Raw genomic sequence first — 18008 nt, 5'->3', positions numbered from 1 at the left:
CATAGAATACTGTGAATGTAATCATGGGGTACAGTTGTCTTAAATTCCTACATTTCATACATGATCTGTATGTGCACGATCACCATTATTTGCTGTTCATGTGATATTTTTAATGCATTTAGAGGTCTTTAAAATGCTTTAACCACATTAGCTATTTTGCATGCATTAAGATGTATTTGAAATGCTTAAACCTCTTTAGCTTCGGGAAGGTGGGGCCAGTCGCGCCCTGTTTGTGATCGCCTTTTGTCGGTCATGCAGGGTTCCTTGTCCACATTAACCTTGTTAACACCCTAAGAGGCAACATTTATTGTCCTAACTTCATGAAACCCGGTCAGAACATTTTTATGCCCCCCGTCTCTCTCTCTCTCTCTCTCTCTCTCTATATATATATATATATATATATATATATGGGGAGCATATAGTTGCCAGTTTGAAGTTCCATACTTCCTTCCCTCACACTTTTGTTACAGTTTCTCATAGCGCCTTCAATATTTTACTGATCTCTTACATATTTGGCATGTAGGTACATTGCATGGACCACTACCTTTTGATGAGGTTTGAGGTCACTGGGGTCAAGGTCACCGAGGCTAATATATTAGATTTTTTTCCGTCACACTTTTTTAAGCTCACCTGAGCACAACGTGCTCATGGTGAGCTTTTGTGATCGCCTTTTGTCTGTCGTGCGTCGTCCGTCGTGGGCCATCAACATTTGCCTTGTTAACACTCTAGAGGCCACATTTATTGTCCAATCTTATGAACTTTGGTCAGAAGATTGGTCTCAATGATATCTTGGATGAGTTCGAAAATGGTTACGTTTGCGTGAAAAACATGGCTGTTAAGGGGCGTGGCATTTTCCTTATATGGCTATATATGGCTATAGGTAAAATCTTGTTAACACTCTAGAGGCCACATTTATTGTCAGATCTTCATGAAACTTGGTCAGAAGATTCATCCCAATAATATCTTGGATGAGTTCGAAAATGATGCCGGTTGGTTGAAAAACATGGCTGCCAGGGGGCGTGGCATTTCTGTCCCCAACCGGTGAAACCGGAGGGGACTTATGGTTTGCGCTCTGTCTGTCAGTCAGTCAGTCAGTCAGTCTGTCAGTCAGTCAGTCTGTCAGTCTGTCTGTCACACTTTTCTGGACCCTGCGATAACTTAAAAAGTTCTTCATATTTTTTCATGAAACTTGTGGATAGATGGCAATATGAAGATTATGCACGTCATTTCATTTTGTTCCTACATGAAGAATTGTGGCTGCTATGGCAACAAATAAAAAAAATATATAAAAAATACTGACAATGGTGGAGTTTCACCGGTAGGGGACAATATTGCTTGGCAATCTCTTGTTCCTTATATGGCTATAGTAAAACCTTGTTAACACTCTAAAGGCCACAATTATTTTCCTATCTTCATGAAACTTGGTCAGAAGGTTTGTCCCAATGATATCTTGGATGAGTTTGAAAATGGTAACCTTTGCTTGAAAAACATGGCTGCCAAGGGGCGGGGTATTTTTCCTTATATGGCTATAAATGTAAAATCTTGTTAACACTCTAGAGGCCATATTTATTGTCCCATCTTCATGAAACTTGGTCAGAAGATTGGTCCCAATGATATCTTGGACGAGTACAAAAATGATGCCCGTTGGTAAAAAAAAATTGCCGGCAGGGGGCGGGGCATTTTTCCTTAGATGGCTATAGTAAAACCTTGTTAACACTCTAGAGGCCACATTTATTTTCCCATCTTCATGAAACATGGTCAGAAGGTTTGTCCCAATGATATCTTGGATGAGTTCGAAAATGGTTTTGGTTTCTTTACATACATGGCCACCAGGGGGCGGGGCATTTTTCCTTATAAGGCTATAAATGGCTTTAGTAAAACCTTGTTTACTCTCTAGAGGCCACATTTATTGTCCAATCTCCATGAAAGTAGGTCAGAAGATTGGTCTTATTGATATCTTGGATGAGTTCGAATATGGTTACGTTTGCTTGAAAAAACATGGCTGCCAAGGGGCGGGGCATTTTTCCTTATATGGCAATATATGTCTATAGTAAAATCTTGTTAACACTCTATAGACCACATTTATAGTCCGATCTTCATGAGACTTGGTCAGAAGATTCAGCCCATTAATATCTTGGATGAGTTCAAAAATGATGCCGGTTGGTTGAAAAAATATGGCCTCCACGGGGCGGGGCATTTTTCCTTATATGGCTATAGTAAAATCTTGTTAACACTCTAGAGACCACATTTATTGTCTGATCTTCATGAAACTTTTTCAGAAGATTGGTCCCAATGATATCTTGGACGAGTACACAAATGATGCCCGTTGGTTAAAAAACATGGCCGCCAGGGGTCGGGGCATTTTTCCTCATATGGCTATAGTAAAACCTTGTTAACACTCTAGAGGCCACATTTATTTTCGGATCTTCATGAAACATGGTCAGAAGATTTGTCCCAATGATATCTTGGATGAGTTCGAAAATGATTTTGGTTTCTTTAAAAACATGGCCACCAGGGGCGGGGCATTTTTCCTTATAAGGCTATATATGGCTTAAGTAAAACCTTGTTAACTCTCTAGAGGCCACATTTATTGTCCAATCTTTATGAAATTTGGTCACAAGATTGGTCTTATTGATATCTTGGATGAGTTCAAAAATGGTTACGTTTGCTTGAAAAAACATGGCTTCCAAGGGACGGGGCATTTTTGCTTATATGGCAATATATGGCTATAGAAAAATCTTGTTAACACTTTAGAGGCCACATTTATTGTCCGATCTTCATGAGACTCGGTCAGAAGAATCATCCTAATAATATCATGGACGAGTTCAAAAATGATGCCGAATGGTTCAAAAACATGGCTGCCACGGGGCGGGGCATTTTTCCATATATGTCTATAGTAAAACTTTGTTAACACTCTAGAGGTCACATTTTTTTTCCGATCTTCATGAAACTTGGTCAGAAGATTTGTCTCAATGATATCTTGGATGAGTTCGAAAATGGTTTTGGTTGCTTTAAAAACATGGCCACCAGAAGCGGGGCATTTTTTCCTTATATGGCTATATATGGCTATAGTAAAACCTTGTTAACACTCTAGAGGCCACATTTATTGTCCAATCTTCATGAAATTTGGTCAGAAGATTGGTCTCAATGATATCTTGAATGAGTTTGAAAATGGAAACGTTTTAAAAAAACAGGACGTATTATAGTTTCACCTTGGCGGCGGGCGGGCGGGCAGCGTCCACAGCAGTGTCCACTCTCTAATTCAAATAGTTTTCATCCGATCTTCTCCAAACTTGGTCAGAAGTTTTATCTAGACAATATCTAGGTCAAGTTCGATTATGGGTTATGCCGGGTCAAAAACTAGGTCACAGGGTCACTTAGTGCATTTCAAGCATTTAGCATGGTGTCCGCTCTCTAATTGAAGTAGTTTTTATCCGATCTTCACCATATTTGGTCAGAAGTTGTGTCTAGACAATATCTAGGTCAAGTTCAAATATGGGTCATGCCGGGTCAAAAACTAGATCACGAGGTCACGTAGTGCATTTCAAGCATTTAGCATGGTGTCCGCTCTCTAATTGAAGTAGGGTGTCCGCTCTCTAATTGAAGTAGTTTTCATCTGATCTTCACTAAATTTGGTCAGAAGTTGTGTCTAGATGATATGTAGGTCAAGTTCAAATATGGGTCATGGTAAAGTTATCTCAGGTGAGCGACTTTGGGCCTTTCTGGTCCTCTTGTTTCATAAGTAGCAAATGAATTTTGGCATATGTGACTTTTTAAAGATGTGATAACGTCCAATCGGAAGGGGGGCTTTCATACTAAACACACTTATGTCGCCTAACTTGCTACGCGTATTTACACAACAAATACCCCCACACTTATTGCATGAAAAGTTCCTGAAATCAGGGAAAAATCAGGGAATTTTGTTTGGTCAGACTTTCCCGACTTGTGTTGAAAAGTCCATACAATTAAAGCAGCAAATCGATTCCTCTGCATGGCTATGGTGGCTTTGTAGTATACATGTAGCTAAGTGTACTAATAGTAAATACCTACTTCTTTCTTTCTGTTTTTATAGCATTTTTAGCTCATCTATTTTTTGAAAAAAAATTATTAGCTATTGTCATCACCTTGGCGTCGGTGTTGGCGTGAGCGTCCGGTTAAATTTTGTGTTTAGGTCCACTTTTCTCATAAAGTATCAATGCTATTGCATTCAAACTTGGCACACTTACTTGTACTTACTATCATGAGGGGACTGGGCAGGCAAGGTTAGATAACTTTGGCTTGCATTTTGACAGAATTATGTGCCCTTTTTATACATAGAAAATTGAAAATTTTGGTTAAGTTTTGTGTTTAGGTCCATTTTATTCCTTAAGTATCAAAGCTATTGCTTTCATACTTGCAACACTTACTAACTACCATAAGGGGACTGTGCAGGCAAAGTTATGTAACTCTGACTGGCATTTTGACAGAATTATGTGCCCTTTTTATACTTAATAAATTGAAAATTTGGTTAAGTTTTGTGTTAAGGTTAGTGCTGCAACAATACGCCAAAAACCGTATTGCAATATATTGTCAGTTCAAAAACCTGTATTGCAATATATCGCAATATATTGCTAACTTGTACCAAAATTATAACTTGCCAATTACCCGATAATCCCATAAATTCCAATTTTAAAGCAAATTCAGGTAAATATTTACTATAAATGTGCTCAAGAATAATAAGAAACACAAACATTCGCAAATTTTCTTAAGTATCAAATACATTTTTGCAATTGTTACTATTTAAAGATGTGATGAAATAACGTCCAACCGGGGCGTTTTTCCCACTGAACACTCGTAATTCAGCTGACGTGATGTTCCCGTTTTTATACAACACAAAATACACCCATACTTTCCATGCGACGTTCTACATGTCTGTATAATTTTCGCGCGCTTTTTATTGAGACAAAGGATAAAGCACTTTTTATTTGACGCTATAATTTTTTATTGTCGCGTTAGCATTCAAATTTGGAAGCGTGTTTCCGAAATTCGGATTACAAATAATGCTCAAATCAGAATCAAACGAAAAATTTCCAGCTGTGCGCAATTATTTCAACGATAATCTGTTCAAAAGCATCGAATGAATGCTCCCATGTAACAACGCTACTCCGTATAATACACTTTTTAGAATGCCATTTTTACGTAAAAAATAATTTACACTACTTTGTTTTGTTTACCTTTTTATCATTATTTCGGATGGCTTTTCTGGACGAAATGTGAATGAATTTTTGTAAAATTTTCGTACCGGTATGATGAAAATCATATCGCAATACAATATGCGGATTGCGTATTGCGATATATACCGATATACCGGTATATTGTTGCAGCCCTAGTTAAGGTCCACTTTTTTCCTAAAGTATCAAAGCTTTCATACTTGCAACACTTACTTACTATCATAAGGGGACTGTGCAGAAAGTTATGTAACTCTGACTGGCATTTTGACGGAATTATGGGCCCTTTATACTTGAAAATTTGGTTAAGTTTTGTGTTTTGGTCCACTTTACCCCTAAAGTATCATAGATATTGCTTTCATACTTGGAACACTTGCAAACTATCATAAGGGGACAGTAAAGGACAAGTTGCATAACTCTGGTTGTCATTTTTACGGAATTATGGCCCTTTTTTGACTTAGTAACTTTGAATATATGGTTACATTTTGCGTTTAGATCCACTTAACTTCTAAAGTATCAAGGCTATTGCTTTCAAACTTCAAATACTTTCATGCTATCATGAGAGTACTTTACCTGGCAAGTTGAATTTTACCTTGACCTTTGAATGACCTTGACTCTCAAGGTCAAATTATTAAATTTTGCTAAAATTGCCATAACTTCTTTATTTATGATTAGATTTGATTGATACTTTGACAAAACAACTCTTACCTGACATACCACAATAGACTCTACCCAAACCATCCCCCACGCCCCCCGAATCCCCTGGTAGGGTGGCATAAAACAGTTGAACTGTCCGTCAGTGTGTCAGTATGTCAGTCAGTCTGTCCGTCCATCCAAAAAAACTTTAACATTGGCCATAACTTTTTCACTTTTGAAGATAGCAACTTGATATTTGACATGCGTGTGTATCTCATGGAGCTGCACATTTTGAGTGGTGAAAGGTCAAGATCAAGGTCATTCTTCAAGGTCAAATGTCAAATTTATGGTGTCTGTCCGTCCGAAAACTTTAACATTGGCCATAACTTTTTCAATATTGAAGATAGCAACTTGATATTTGGCATGCATGTGTATCTCATGGAGCTGAACATTTTGAGTGGTGAAAGGTGAAGGTCAAGGTCATCCTTCAAGGTCAAATGTCAAATATATGGCGTCTGTCCGTCCGAAAACTTTAACATTGGCCATAACTTTTTAAATATTGAAGATAGCAACTTGATATTTGGCATGTATGTGTATCTCGTGCAGCTGCACATTTTGAGTGGTGGAAGTTCAAGGTCAAGGTCATCCTTCAAGGTAAAAAAAATAAATTCAAAGCGGCGTTCTCATGAAGCTGCACATTTTGAGTGGTGGAAGTTCAAGGTCAAGGTCAGCCTTTAAGGTCAAGGTCATCCTGTAAGGTCAAAGGTCAAAAAAATAAAAATTCAAAGCGGCATTCTCATGACCCTGCACATTTTGAGTGGTGGAAGTTCCAGGTCAAGGTCATTCTTCAAGGCCAAGGTCATTCTTCAAGGTCAAGGTCATCCTTCAAGGTCAAAAAAAATTAAAAAATTCAAAGTGGCGTTATCATGAAGCTGCACATTTTGAGTGGTGGAAGTTCAAGGTCAAGGTCATCCTTCAAGGTAAAAAAAAATTAAAAATTTCATAGCGGCGTTTTCATGAAGCTGCACATTTTGAGTGGTGGAAGTTCAAGGTCATACTTCAAGGTCAAGGTCATCCTTCAAGGTCAAAGGTATTTTTTTTTTAATTTCAAAGCGGCCTTCTCATGAAGCTGCACATTTTGAGTGGTGGAAGTTCAAGGTCAAGGTCATTCTTCAATGTCAAGGTCATCCTTCAAGGTCAAAGGTCAAAAAAATATTTCAAAGCAGCGTTATCATGAAGCTGCACATTTTGAGTGGTGGAAGTTCAAGGTCATCCTTCAAGGTCAAGGTCATCCTTCAAGGTCAAAGGTAATTTTTTTTAAATATTTCAAAGCGGCGTTCTCATAAAGCTGCACATTTTGAGTGGTGGAAGTTCAAGGTCAAGGTCATCCTTCCAGGTCAAAGGTAAATAAAAACATTTTTTTTTTTCAAAGCGGCGCAATAGGGGGCATTGTGTTTCTGACGAACACATCTCTTGTTTTTTTCAAACATGGTTAAAAAATACAAAAATTTATTTTTATTATTTTATTTTTGAAATACCGTCCAACCATCCCACCCAAGAATCCCCCCCAAATTTTTTTTTCCATTTTTGTTGCATTTTAGGAAGATAATGTAATAAATGACCACACCCCCACACTATACACCCCTCTCCACTCCACCCCTCCCTCCTTTGTGATTGAAATTGAGATAGGTTCCTACACCTTTAAAAAGAAAAAAAGATGAGCGGTCTGCACCGGAAGGCGGTGCTCTTGTTAAAGTTACCTGTAAAACAGTCTATATGAACATTTTCTCAGTACTGTTGTTCCTGTTTCTGTTTAAAAGTGTTGAATTGCTTAACAATATGTTCCAATTATTGTTGCAAAACAAACATTAAATGAAAAGGCGAGGAAAGGATGGCTGTGAAGGGAGATGGGAGGCCATTGCTGTAAAATTACATAAATATAATACATGTTATCGTCTACAACTGCTATTTATTGAGGGTGTCTAAAACACGAAATAGGTCGAAATTATGATCCTGGAATTTTTTTTTCCATCAGGGAAAAATCTGGAAAAATTCGGGAAATTTTGTTCATATAAAAAGCTGGGTACCCTGTAATGTTAATGTTAATTAACTAGCCCGAAGTGCTACCCTCTGATGTTTAACCACTTTTATCACTATTTAATGATCACTTAACAACAAGATTTTATTTCAGATATATTAATTATGTCAAAACCAGTTTAAACTAAATCTATTGACCCTTTTTAGGTATTTTCCTGTCAGATACTAGTGAGTGAGCACAATGGCAACTGTTGAGGAGGAAGTAATTTTGAGTCATGTTAAGGTAACTTTATATATTACAATATATGTTAAAAGAGATGTGTTGGGAACTTGGTATTTAACACTGTGTGTTTGAGATGTGTAGGTAACTGGATTATGTTACATGGTGTTAAGGCAAGAGATAAGATTTTGTGTCAATTAGTTTTCCGAACAAGTTTTTTTGTAAAAATTAGTTATTTTCCCTTAAAACTATTTGTCAATTATATTGTTTTTTACAATTTTATCAAAACTTACATATATTTCTGGATCAGATGTGCGCTTTGTTTTGGGTAGAATATTTCAGAATCTGTCACTACCTGCGCTAGTAAACCTGATAGTATACTCTTTACAACATCTTTTCCCAATGGTTGAGTTCGCGTAATGAATTGTAAAATATTGAGCGAACATGCCACTTAGGAAAGTTTCCTAACCCGTCTTGTTTAACAGCCAATATTTTCCCATTTTTTTTTGACAGAAGTAACTTTACATTGACACTGGCACGAACCGGTTTCTATATAAACTTACTGAAAATATATCGGCCTCACTTAAGGTAAAAATATACTAATTCAAATTAAACAGGGTACAGAGGATACAGTAAAATTAAAACGATAAAGAATCATATGCAATTTGTTTTTCATGTACATAATCATAAGTTTCTGTACGATAAATTTTTCAATCAATTCATTTTTTGACAAGTATAAATCGTAAAAAACGATGATACAAATTGCCCTGCGGTGTGTTTGAGCTGTGTTGGAAACTGGATATGTTACAATGTCCATTTGTGATGTGTAGGTAGTTGGATATGTTATACTGTGCATTTTATGTTTGAGATGAGGTCATTATTTTAACAAAGGAAACAACTTATTCACAGTGTGTTCTCCAAAAATGGATTATATTTTGTATGTTTTAAAGCTTTAATTTAAAGAATAACAATTAGGAGTGCAAAATTACCCTACCAAGAGGCTTGCTACTGTATGTTTGTTTTTGATTGGCCTTTCTCACAAGTAATACAAAGATAAAGACATTAACCCTTAAGTGAAAATGGCTTTTGCAACCAGCATGAAACCAGAACAGCCTGCGAGTAAATCGCAGTCTGTTCAGGTCTTATGCTGTTTGCTGCTCATCAGTATCTTAGGGTTTGAAATGAAGCCTTTAAAACTTGAATTTGGTAAGAAAGGTCTATAATTAAATGTGACTTTCTAAGGGACTACTAATTTGTCATAATACCATTTACCAGTATTGGGATTGACCACATCCCAGCTTTTAATCAAACTAATTGATCTCAGCCAATCCTGATATTTCCCTGCCACATGGTCCATACAAAGAATTTGATAGTAACATAATAAGATTACCGGTACTTAGTGGATGGCGTGAACAATTATTTGGTAACTGGTCGTATTCATATGAGTTTGGAATTATAAGTATGACTTTGTACCGATTTTTAATTTCAATAAAGCAAGTGTGATGCTGAATTCATTGTTCAAGGTTGGTGTTCATGGTGAGATTAAGGCCAAGGTCAGGGACCTGGTTGCCCCTGGAGACCACGATGACTATGAGGACTTGCTACTGGAGCTGAACAAACTCATGAAGGATGAACAGATGGCGTCAAACTTTCCTTATAATCCAGATGAGGTAATACACCTTTCATGCCTGCGCCTCAAAACTTTTTTTCGTTCATATTTTGAGGCAGTGAAACGGACCCATTCCAAACGAGTATACATTTTTCCCAAATTGAAATTCCCAATTGAAGGTTGCAAAAGAACTTTAAAAAAAAAGGTTTAAAAAAATGAATCTAAATGTTAAGTTAATCTCCAATCCACCTCTATAAGTTTAAACTTAGTAAATATAATATTGAAACACCTTTATTCTCCAATTTTGATTATTTTAGCAAAAATGATCACATTAATTTCCCAATTTTGTTAAAAAGATGTCATTATTCCCGAATTCAAAGGGTTCCAGCCCCATTCCCATACTTATGAAAAAAAACACTGTCTCTTACATTTTAACAGGCGGGGGGATCATTTACTGGTGTACATTTATCAGATATATGGATAACTATCCAAGTGTTGACATGTTTGACATTTATCAGATATATGGATAACTATCCAAGTGTTGACATGTTTGGTGCTTTTTAAAACCTTAGATATATACCATTATCCAGATGTTGTGTTAAGAGAGGCAAGTAGTCTCACAATGCTGTAAAGCAAAACATACTGTGATGCTCGCAGAAACTTGACTTTTTGCAGAAGGAGCTCTGTGCTGGACTTGTAGAAGACATCTGGTATCGTGTGAGAGTGGAGCATGTCCTGTCCAGAATGAACGGACCGTGTGCAATGTAAGGGTAACTTTTGGCAACTTATGTGATGTGTGACTATTGATATGGGTAACTTGTGTGATGTGTGAGTATTAATATGGACATGGTATTATTCAATTAGAGGTATTTGGTATTAATATTGGTAACTTATGTGATGTGTGAGTATTGATATGGGTAACTTTTGTGATGTGTGAGTATTGATATGGGTAACTTATGTGATGTGTGAGTATTGGTATGGGTAACTTATGTGATGTGTGTATTGATATGGGTAACTTATGTGATGTGTGAGTATTGGTATGGGTAACTTATGTGATGTGTGTATTGATATGGGACATCTATGTGATGTGTGAGTAAAGATACTGGTAATTTATGTGATGTGTGAGTATTGATATGAGTAACTTATGTGGCATGTAAGTATAGCTATTTGTATTTTTATAGTCCAGTTACTATATGCAGAATGTTGTTTTAGATTTTGGCAACATATTGAGACATAAAGTTGAAGCTTGATCTCAATCACCTCGTAACTTGGGAGTTTAAATGCAGGGATGAAACAGGTGGTCTTTGTTAGAGTCTCCTCCTGCAGACTTACAGGTTTCAGCCATACATTTTCCCACAGAGGTTGGTGGTCCCTACTTCTGTGGGATTTTATCAGCCATTTGGTCGGCTTCTGCTCATGGGCGCTTTGGAGACTCCACAAGGTTGAATCTCTTGTACATGTGGTGGTTAACTCTTTACCAGTCAGATATGTATTTTGATGCATTTGTAGTCCCTGAGAAAGTTACAATTTAATTAAAGACCTTTCTTACTTGATTCAAATTTTAAAGGCTTCATTTCCAACTCTTAGATATTGATAAGCAGCAAACAGCATAAAACCTGAACAGACTGCGAGTTACTCGCAGGCTGTTCTGGTTTTATGCTGTTTGCACACAGCTATTTTCACTTTGCTCCTGATTGGAAAAAAGTTAAGCCCTGTAAGAATTGAAAGATGATACTTGTCCTGTTTCTGTTTAGCTGCTGTTTAGTCGAGCAGCCTAACAACTGATCTAGTCGGCCCAACATATGTACCTGCATGGCTGTTTCTGAAGGAAAATTTAGAATTTTGTGTTGTTTTTCAGTGTTGCCTTGCAATCTTATGATGTTTCATCCAGCACACTACAAACTGAGCTAGGTGGCCCAATATATGTGCCTTAATACTGAGCTAGGTGGCCCAATGTATGTACCTTCATACTGAGCTAGGTAGCCTAATGTATGTACCTGCATACTGAGCTAGGTAGCCTAATGTATGTACCTGCATACTGAGCTAGGTGACCCAATATATGTACCTGCATACTGAGCTAGGTGACCCAATGTATGTACCTGCATACTGAGCAAGGTGACCCAATGTATGTACCTGCATACTGAACTAGGTGACCCAATATATGCACCTGCATACTGAGCTAGGTAACCCAATATATGTATCTGCATACTGAGCTAGGTGGCCGAATTTATGTACCTGCATACTGAGCTAGGTAGCCCAATATATGTACCTGCATACTGAGCTAGGTGGCTCAGTGTATGTACCTGCATACTGAGCTAGGTAGCCTAATGTATGTACCTGCATACTGAGCTAGGTGGCACAACATATGTACCTGCATACTGAGCAAGGTGACACAATGTATGTACCTGCATACTGAGCTAAGTGGCCGATATGTATGTACCTGCCTACTGAGCTAGGTGGCCCAATGTATGTACCTGCATACTGAGCTAGGTGGCCCAGTGTATGTACCTACATACTGAGCTAGGTGGCCCAGTGTATGCACCTGCATACTGAGCTAGGTGGCCCAATGTATGTACCTGCATACTGAGCTAGGTGGCCGAATGTATGTACCTGCATACTGAGCTAGGTGGCCCAGTGTGTGTACCTGCATACTGAGCTAGGTGGCCCAGTGTATTTACCTGCATACTGAGCTAGGTGGCCCAGTGTATGTACCTGCATACTGAGCTAGGTGGCCCAATATATGAATCTGCATACTGAGCTAGGTGGCCGAATGTATGTACCTGCATACTGAGCTAGGTAGCCCAATATATGTAACTGCATACTGAGCTAGGGTCCAATGTATGTACCTGCATACTGAGCTAGGTGGCCCAATAGATGTACCTGCATACTGAGCTAGGTGGCCCAATGGATGTACTTGCATACTGAGCTAGGTGGCCCAATAGATGTACCTGCATACTGAGCTAGGTGGCCCAATGGATGTACTTGCATACTGAGCTAGGTGGCCCAATAGATGTACCTGCATACTGAGCTAGGTGGCCCAATGGATGTACTTGCATACTGAGCTAGGTGGCCCAATATATGTTTACCTGCATACTGAGCTAGGTGGCCCAATATATGTACCTTCATGGTTGTTGCTGAAGGAATATTAAGAATGTGTGTGTTCTTTTTCAGGTGTTACCTTGTTGATGAGGGGGAAGAAAAATTTATACCTGTGTCAAGGTTAGTTATAGTGCAGTACTGTGTAGAAGATTTCTGAACAGTTAGTAAGAAAAATTACTTATTCGTAATAATGCTTTTATAGAACTTATTTGATGTGTAACCATTTTAATAAAAAAAAATCATTTTATACATGTTGTTATTGATGCATTGAATACATGTATATGATTGCTAAGATTATATTATATTGCATTTAAGCAGGGTTGTTTATCCCTAGTTTTATAATAATTTGTTTGCGATGATCTCTATTGCTTCTTGTTATTACAGGTTTCAGGTGACTTATTGTATCTCAATTGTTTATACCAGCACATATCAGCCATTCTGTGTGAAATGGGGGTTTAATGCATGTGCATAAAGTGTCGTCCCAGGACTGCACAGGCTAATCTGGGACGACACTTTTTGCACATGCATCAAACCACTTTACAAAAGAGCACTGCCCATATTTATTTTAATTATTAAAACAATTTATTTCCATCCGCAGACAGATGCTCTGAGGCAAAGAGAAAACGCTGCGTTTCTTTGTTATTGCAACTGGTCAATTATTTGTTCCTTATAAAAAGCTGCAAGTTTGAACACAAAAGTAGAATCAATTGAGACAGTGTCCACACTGTAGGAAAACATGGCTTAGTCCTTGTTTGTAAAGTGACATCCCAGCCTGTACAAAGCACTTTCAGCTTTTTTGGTATTTTTAGCTCACCTGATTGCTCAGGTGAGCTTTTGTGACTGGTCTTATTATTTTTAATCCATTGATTCATGTTTTTTTTATCAATTTTTAAACATAAACAAAAACAACAGAATTTCACATTTGAAAATAAATAATATGCATCAAAGTCATTTTTATTTTAACATGATTTCCTCCACCTAGATTTTTTTCCAAATTTACCTAAATGTTTAATGAGTTTTGACTTAACACAAATATAAAAAGAAAACAATAGGTCACCAGGGTTGTTTGTTCACAAACTGCATGTATTAAAATACAATTTAAAAACACAGTGAAAACCATGTACATGGGGAAGATCAAAACACATACTAGTACATGTATTGCTGTATGCCAATGAATAAGTAGATTTAAATGTAAATGAAAACACAAATTATGTGTAGCAATATGAGTAAAAGAATAATAATACAGTAAATAACTGAAAACAAGATGTATACAATATAATTATTAAAGAGGCCGTCCAACAGATTTAGGCATGTAATGAAGCTTGTCATTAAAAACTAAAAATGCTTTTTATTGGTAAATTTAAACATTTGAACTAAAAATCTCCAGTAAAAAAACAAGAATAAATTTTAAAAAGGAAAAAAAAGTAACCCTCAACAGGGCTCGAACCACTGACCCCTGGATTCCTGGAGTAAAAAGCCTCCCGCCTAAACCACTAGACCATCCACGCTCATGTTTACATTGGATGTATTTTTAGCTCACCTGATTGCTCAGGTGAGCTTTTGTGACCGGTCTTTGTCCGTAGTCTGTCCGTCATTCCATTAATATTTGTTCGTAAACACTCTTGAGGCCACATTTATTGTCCGATCTTCATGAAACTTGGTCAGAAGCTTTGTCCCAATGAAATCTCAAGTTTGAAACTGGGTCATGTTGGGTCAAAAACTAGGTCACTAGGTCAAAAAAGAAAAGAAAAAGCTGGTAAACACTGTAGAAGTCACATTTAATGCCCAATCTTAAGGTAACTTTGTCTATATGTCTGTGTTAATGATATGTTGGTTGAGTTCAAAAGTGGTTCCGGTCCATTGAAAAACATGGCCGCCAGTGGGCGGGGCAGTTTTCCTTATATGGCTATAGAGAAACCTTGTAAACACTCTAGAAGTCACAATATGTGCCCAATCATAATGAAAGTTAATCAAAACATTGGGTTTATTGATATGTCGGGACGAGTTTGAAAATTGTCCAGATCGGTGAAAAAACATGGCCGCCAGTGGGCGGGGCATTTTTCTCTATATGTATATAGTGAACACTCTAGAAGTCACATTTTATGCCCAATTTTCATGAAATTTTGTCAGATTGTCAGAACATTTGTTTCCTTGATACGAGAGTTGAGTTGGAAAATGGTTCCGGTCAGTTGAATAACATGGCTGCCGGTGGGGGGGGGGGGGGGGCAGTTTTCTTATATTTATATAGTAAAAAAAAAGCTTGTGAACTAGAAGTCACATTTTTTGCCCAATCAGCATGAAACTCGGTGAATAGATTTGTTTTATATACATCTCAGATGAGTTTGCAAATGGTCCCGATTGGTCAATAAACATGGCTGCCAGGGGGGTGGGGCAGTTTTCCTTATGTGACTATATAGATAGAAACCTTGTGATCGAACACTATAGAAGTCACTTTTTTTGCCTAATCATCGTGAAACTTAGTCAAAACATTGGTTTTATTGATTTCTTGGACAAGTTGGAAATGGCTAAGATCGGTGAAAGACACTTTTTAGCTCACCTGATTGCTCAGGTAAGGTTTTAGGATTGGTCTTGATGAGCAAAATCACAAAATTAATGCCATAATTATTGCCCTTAGATTGTCCAAATTTTCACTATATTATAGAAAATCCTTGTAAACACTCTAGAGGTCACAATTTAGTTTCAGATTTTCTGAATCTTGGTCAAAATATTTATTTTTGTAAACAAAGTTTGATGTTTAGTAAGGGGGGTCAACTCAAAATATAGGTCACCAGGTAAAATCTTACAAAAACAAAAACACTCCATACACCAGAGTTTTGGTTCAATAATGATGAAACTTGACCAGGATGTTTGTCTGGACAATATCTAGGTCAAGTTTGACGTTTGGTTAAGATTAAATGAACTGACTGTTCTCAGGTAAGCGAACTAGGGCCATCTTGGCCCTCTTGTTTATATAAAGGAAGCCTTCTCTTAGTTAGATTCAAGTTTAGGCGGAAAGTGTTGTCTCTTATAAGCCAGTCAGGCTTTAGCACAATAATTCAACCCTGTTTTCCCAGAGCAAGGCTTTATAACTGTGAAACCATTTATTTTTGTTGGCATGAAATTTAGTAGTTTTTCCCAAAATGTTTTTTGTCGACACGTAAATTCCCCATTTCTGATTTTGGAAAAAAATAATTTGTGTTTGTCATTTTGCAATGTGTTTGATATACTTGTCTGCGATAAATTGTAGTGGGAAGAGGCGATCGCTTGGGAGTCACTTTCAGGGGGTTGGCCCAGTTTATTCTATGCCAATAACTAGGCCTTTGTTATCAGGTTATAGAATCTGGCCCTTTGGCCCTTTTTGTTGTACGCCAATTAGCTACAGTCTTTCAGTCTCAGATCATACTTACATTGCCAAACCCTCTCCATCAATGACAAGCCAGTGGAAATCATGATGTTATTAGTTTTTGAGACACGGAATGGCAGCGGTGTTTTGAGCCGAATATTTCAGAATCTGTCACCACCTGCGCTATTAAATGAGATATTATACTCATCACATGTCTTTTCCCGATGGTTTGGGTCTCGTAATAAATAGTAAAATATTGGGCACCCATGGCGTTTATGAAAGTTATCTAACCCGACAGCGTTTAAAAGAGAACCTTTTCCCGAACTTATTTTTGCGGAAGTAACTTTTTATATTGACACCGGCCCAAAACGGTGTCTATATTAACTAACTAAAAATATCACGGCCACACTAAAGGTTACAATATACCGATTATAATTAAACGCGGTACGGCGGAATACGGAACAACTAATAAAACGACAAAGAATCGATTTCAATTCGTTTTTAATTTTCATATTCGTTTTCTGTACGATTGATTTTTAATTTCAATTCTTTTTCTGTCAAATACAAATCGTAAAAACGATAAAACGAACCTTATCTGTTGCCCTGTAGCTAGTCTGTTGTTATAATTAGGAAGTAAGTGACTATTTTAATCATGTGTAGATTCCACATTGTCATATTTAATTGTGTTAATTGTCTTTGATCCGCTGCCTGTGGCTTTATAACCTGCAACACACCCGATAAACACAATACACAAAATGGGTTATAAGGTTGTTTACTATTAGTGTTAATCCTTACTTTTTTTACCTAAACTAAGTCAAAGCTATTGATACAGCTTTACTGCATTTGGGTTTACAGAAAATGTTAAGTGTCACTTAAATACACAGTGTAATGCACTCCCCTTTGTGTAGTAACCAGATTTATCTATATTGCCAAACAGGTGCATGATGTTTGCATGGTTTACAGTGATTATTAATTTCTTTCATGCCTGTGTTAGTCTCTTTTTTAGCTCATCTATTTTTTGAAAAAAATTATGAGCTATTGTCATCACCTTGGCGTCAGCGTTCCGTTAAGTTTTGCGTTTAGGTACACTTTTCTCATAAAGTATCAATGCTATTGGATTCAAACTTGGTACACTTACTTACTATCATGAGGGGACTGGGCAGGCAAAGTAAGATAACTCTGGCTTGCATTTGGACAGAATTTTGTGCCCTTTTTATACTTAGAAAATTTAAAATTTTGGTTAAGTTTTGTGTTTAGGTCCATTTTATTCCTTAAGTATCAAAGCTATTGCTTTCATTCTTGCAACACTTACTAACTATAGTAAGGGGACTGTGCAGGCAAAGTTATGTAACTTTGACTGGCATTTTGACGGAACTATGGGCCCTTTGTACTTGAAAATTTGGTTAAGTTTTGTGTTTTGGTCCACTTTACCCCTAAAGTATCATAGATATTGCTTTCATACTTGAAACACTTGCAAACTATCATAAGGGGACAGTAAAGTACAAGTTGCATAACTCTGGTTGTCATTTTTACGGAATTATGGCCCTTTTTTGACTTTTGAAGTTTGAATATATGGTTACATTTTGTGTTTAGATCCACATTACTTCTAAAATATCAAGGCTATTGCTTTTAAACTTTAAATACTTTCATGCTATCATGAGGGTACTTCACCTGGCAAGTTTAATTTTACCTTGACCTTTGAATGACCTTGACTCTCAAGGTCAAATTATTAAATTTTGCTAAAATTGACATAACTTCTTTATTAATGATTAGATTCGATTGATACTTTGACAAAACAACTCTTACCTGACATACCACAATTGACTCTGTCCAAACCATCCCCCACGCCCAACCCCC

The 18008-nt window shown here is 37.2% G+C and overlaps 1 protein-coding gene across 1 annotated transcript in view; it reads left to right on the top strand.

The window, feature by feature from the left end:
- The window catches only part of LOC127844753 (uncharacterized), a 55692-nt gene that overhangs the window by 5147 nt on the left and 32537 nt on the right, over window positions 1-18008 (top strand). Inside the window, exons 3-6 of the mRNA XM_052375212.1 lie at window positions 8088-8163; window positions 9624-9770; window positions 10385-10473; window positions 12881-12928. Coding sequence (XP_052231172.1) covers window positions 8122-8163; window positions 9624-9770; window positions 10385-10473; window positions 12881-12928 — 326 coding nt within the window. The 5' untranslated portion in view covers window positions 8088-8121. The remainder of the gene's footprint in view (window positions 1-8087; window positions 8164-9623; window positions 9771-10384; window positions 10474-12880; window positions 12929-18008) is intronic.

This window comes from Dreissena polymorpha, chromosome 9 (genome assembly GCF_020536995.1).
Source record: "Dreissena polymorpha isolate Duluth1 chromosome 9, UMN_Dpol_1.0, whole genome shotgun sequence".
NCBI lineage: Eukaryota > Metazoa > Mollusca > Bivalvia > Myida > Dreissenidae > Dreissena > Dreissena polymorpha.
This window is presented reverse-complemented; position numbering and strand designations above follow the sequence as displayed.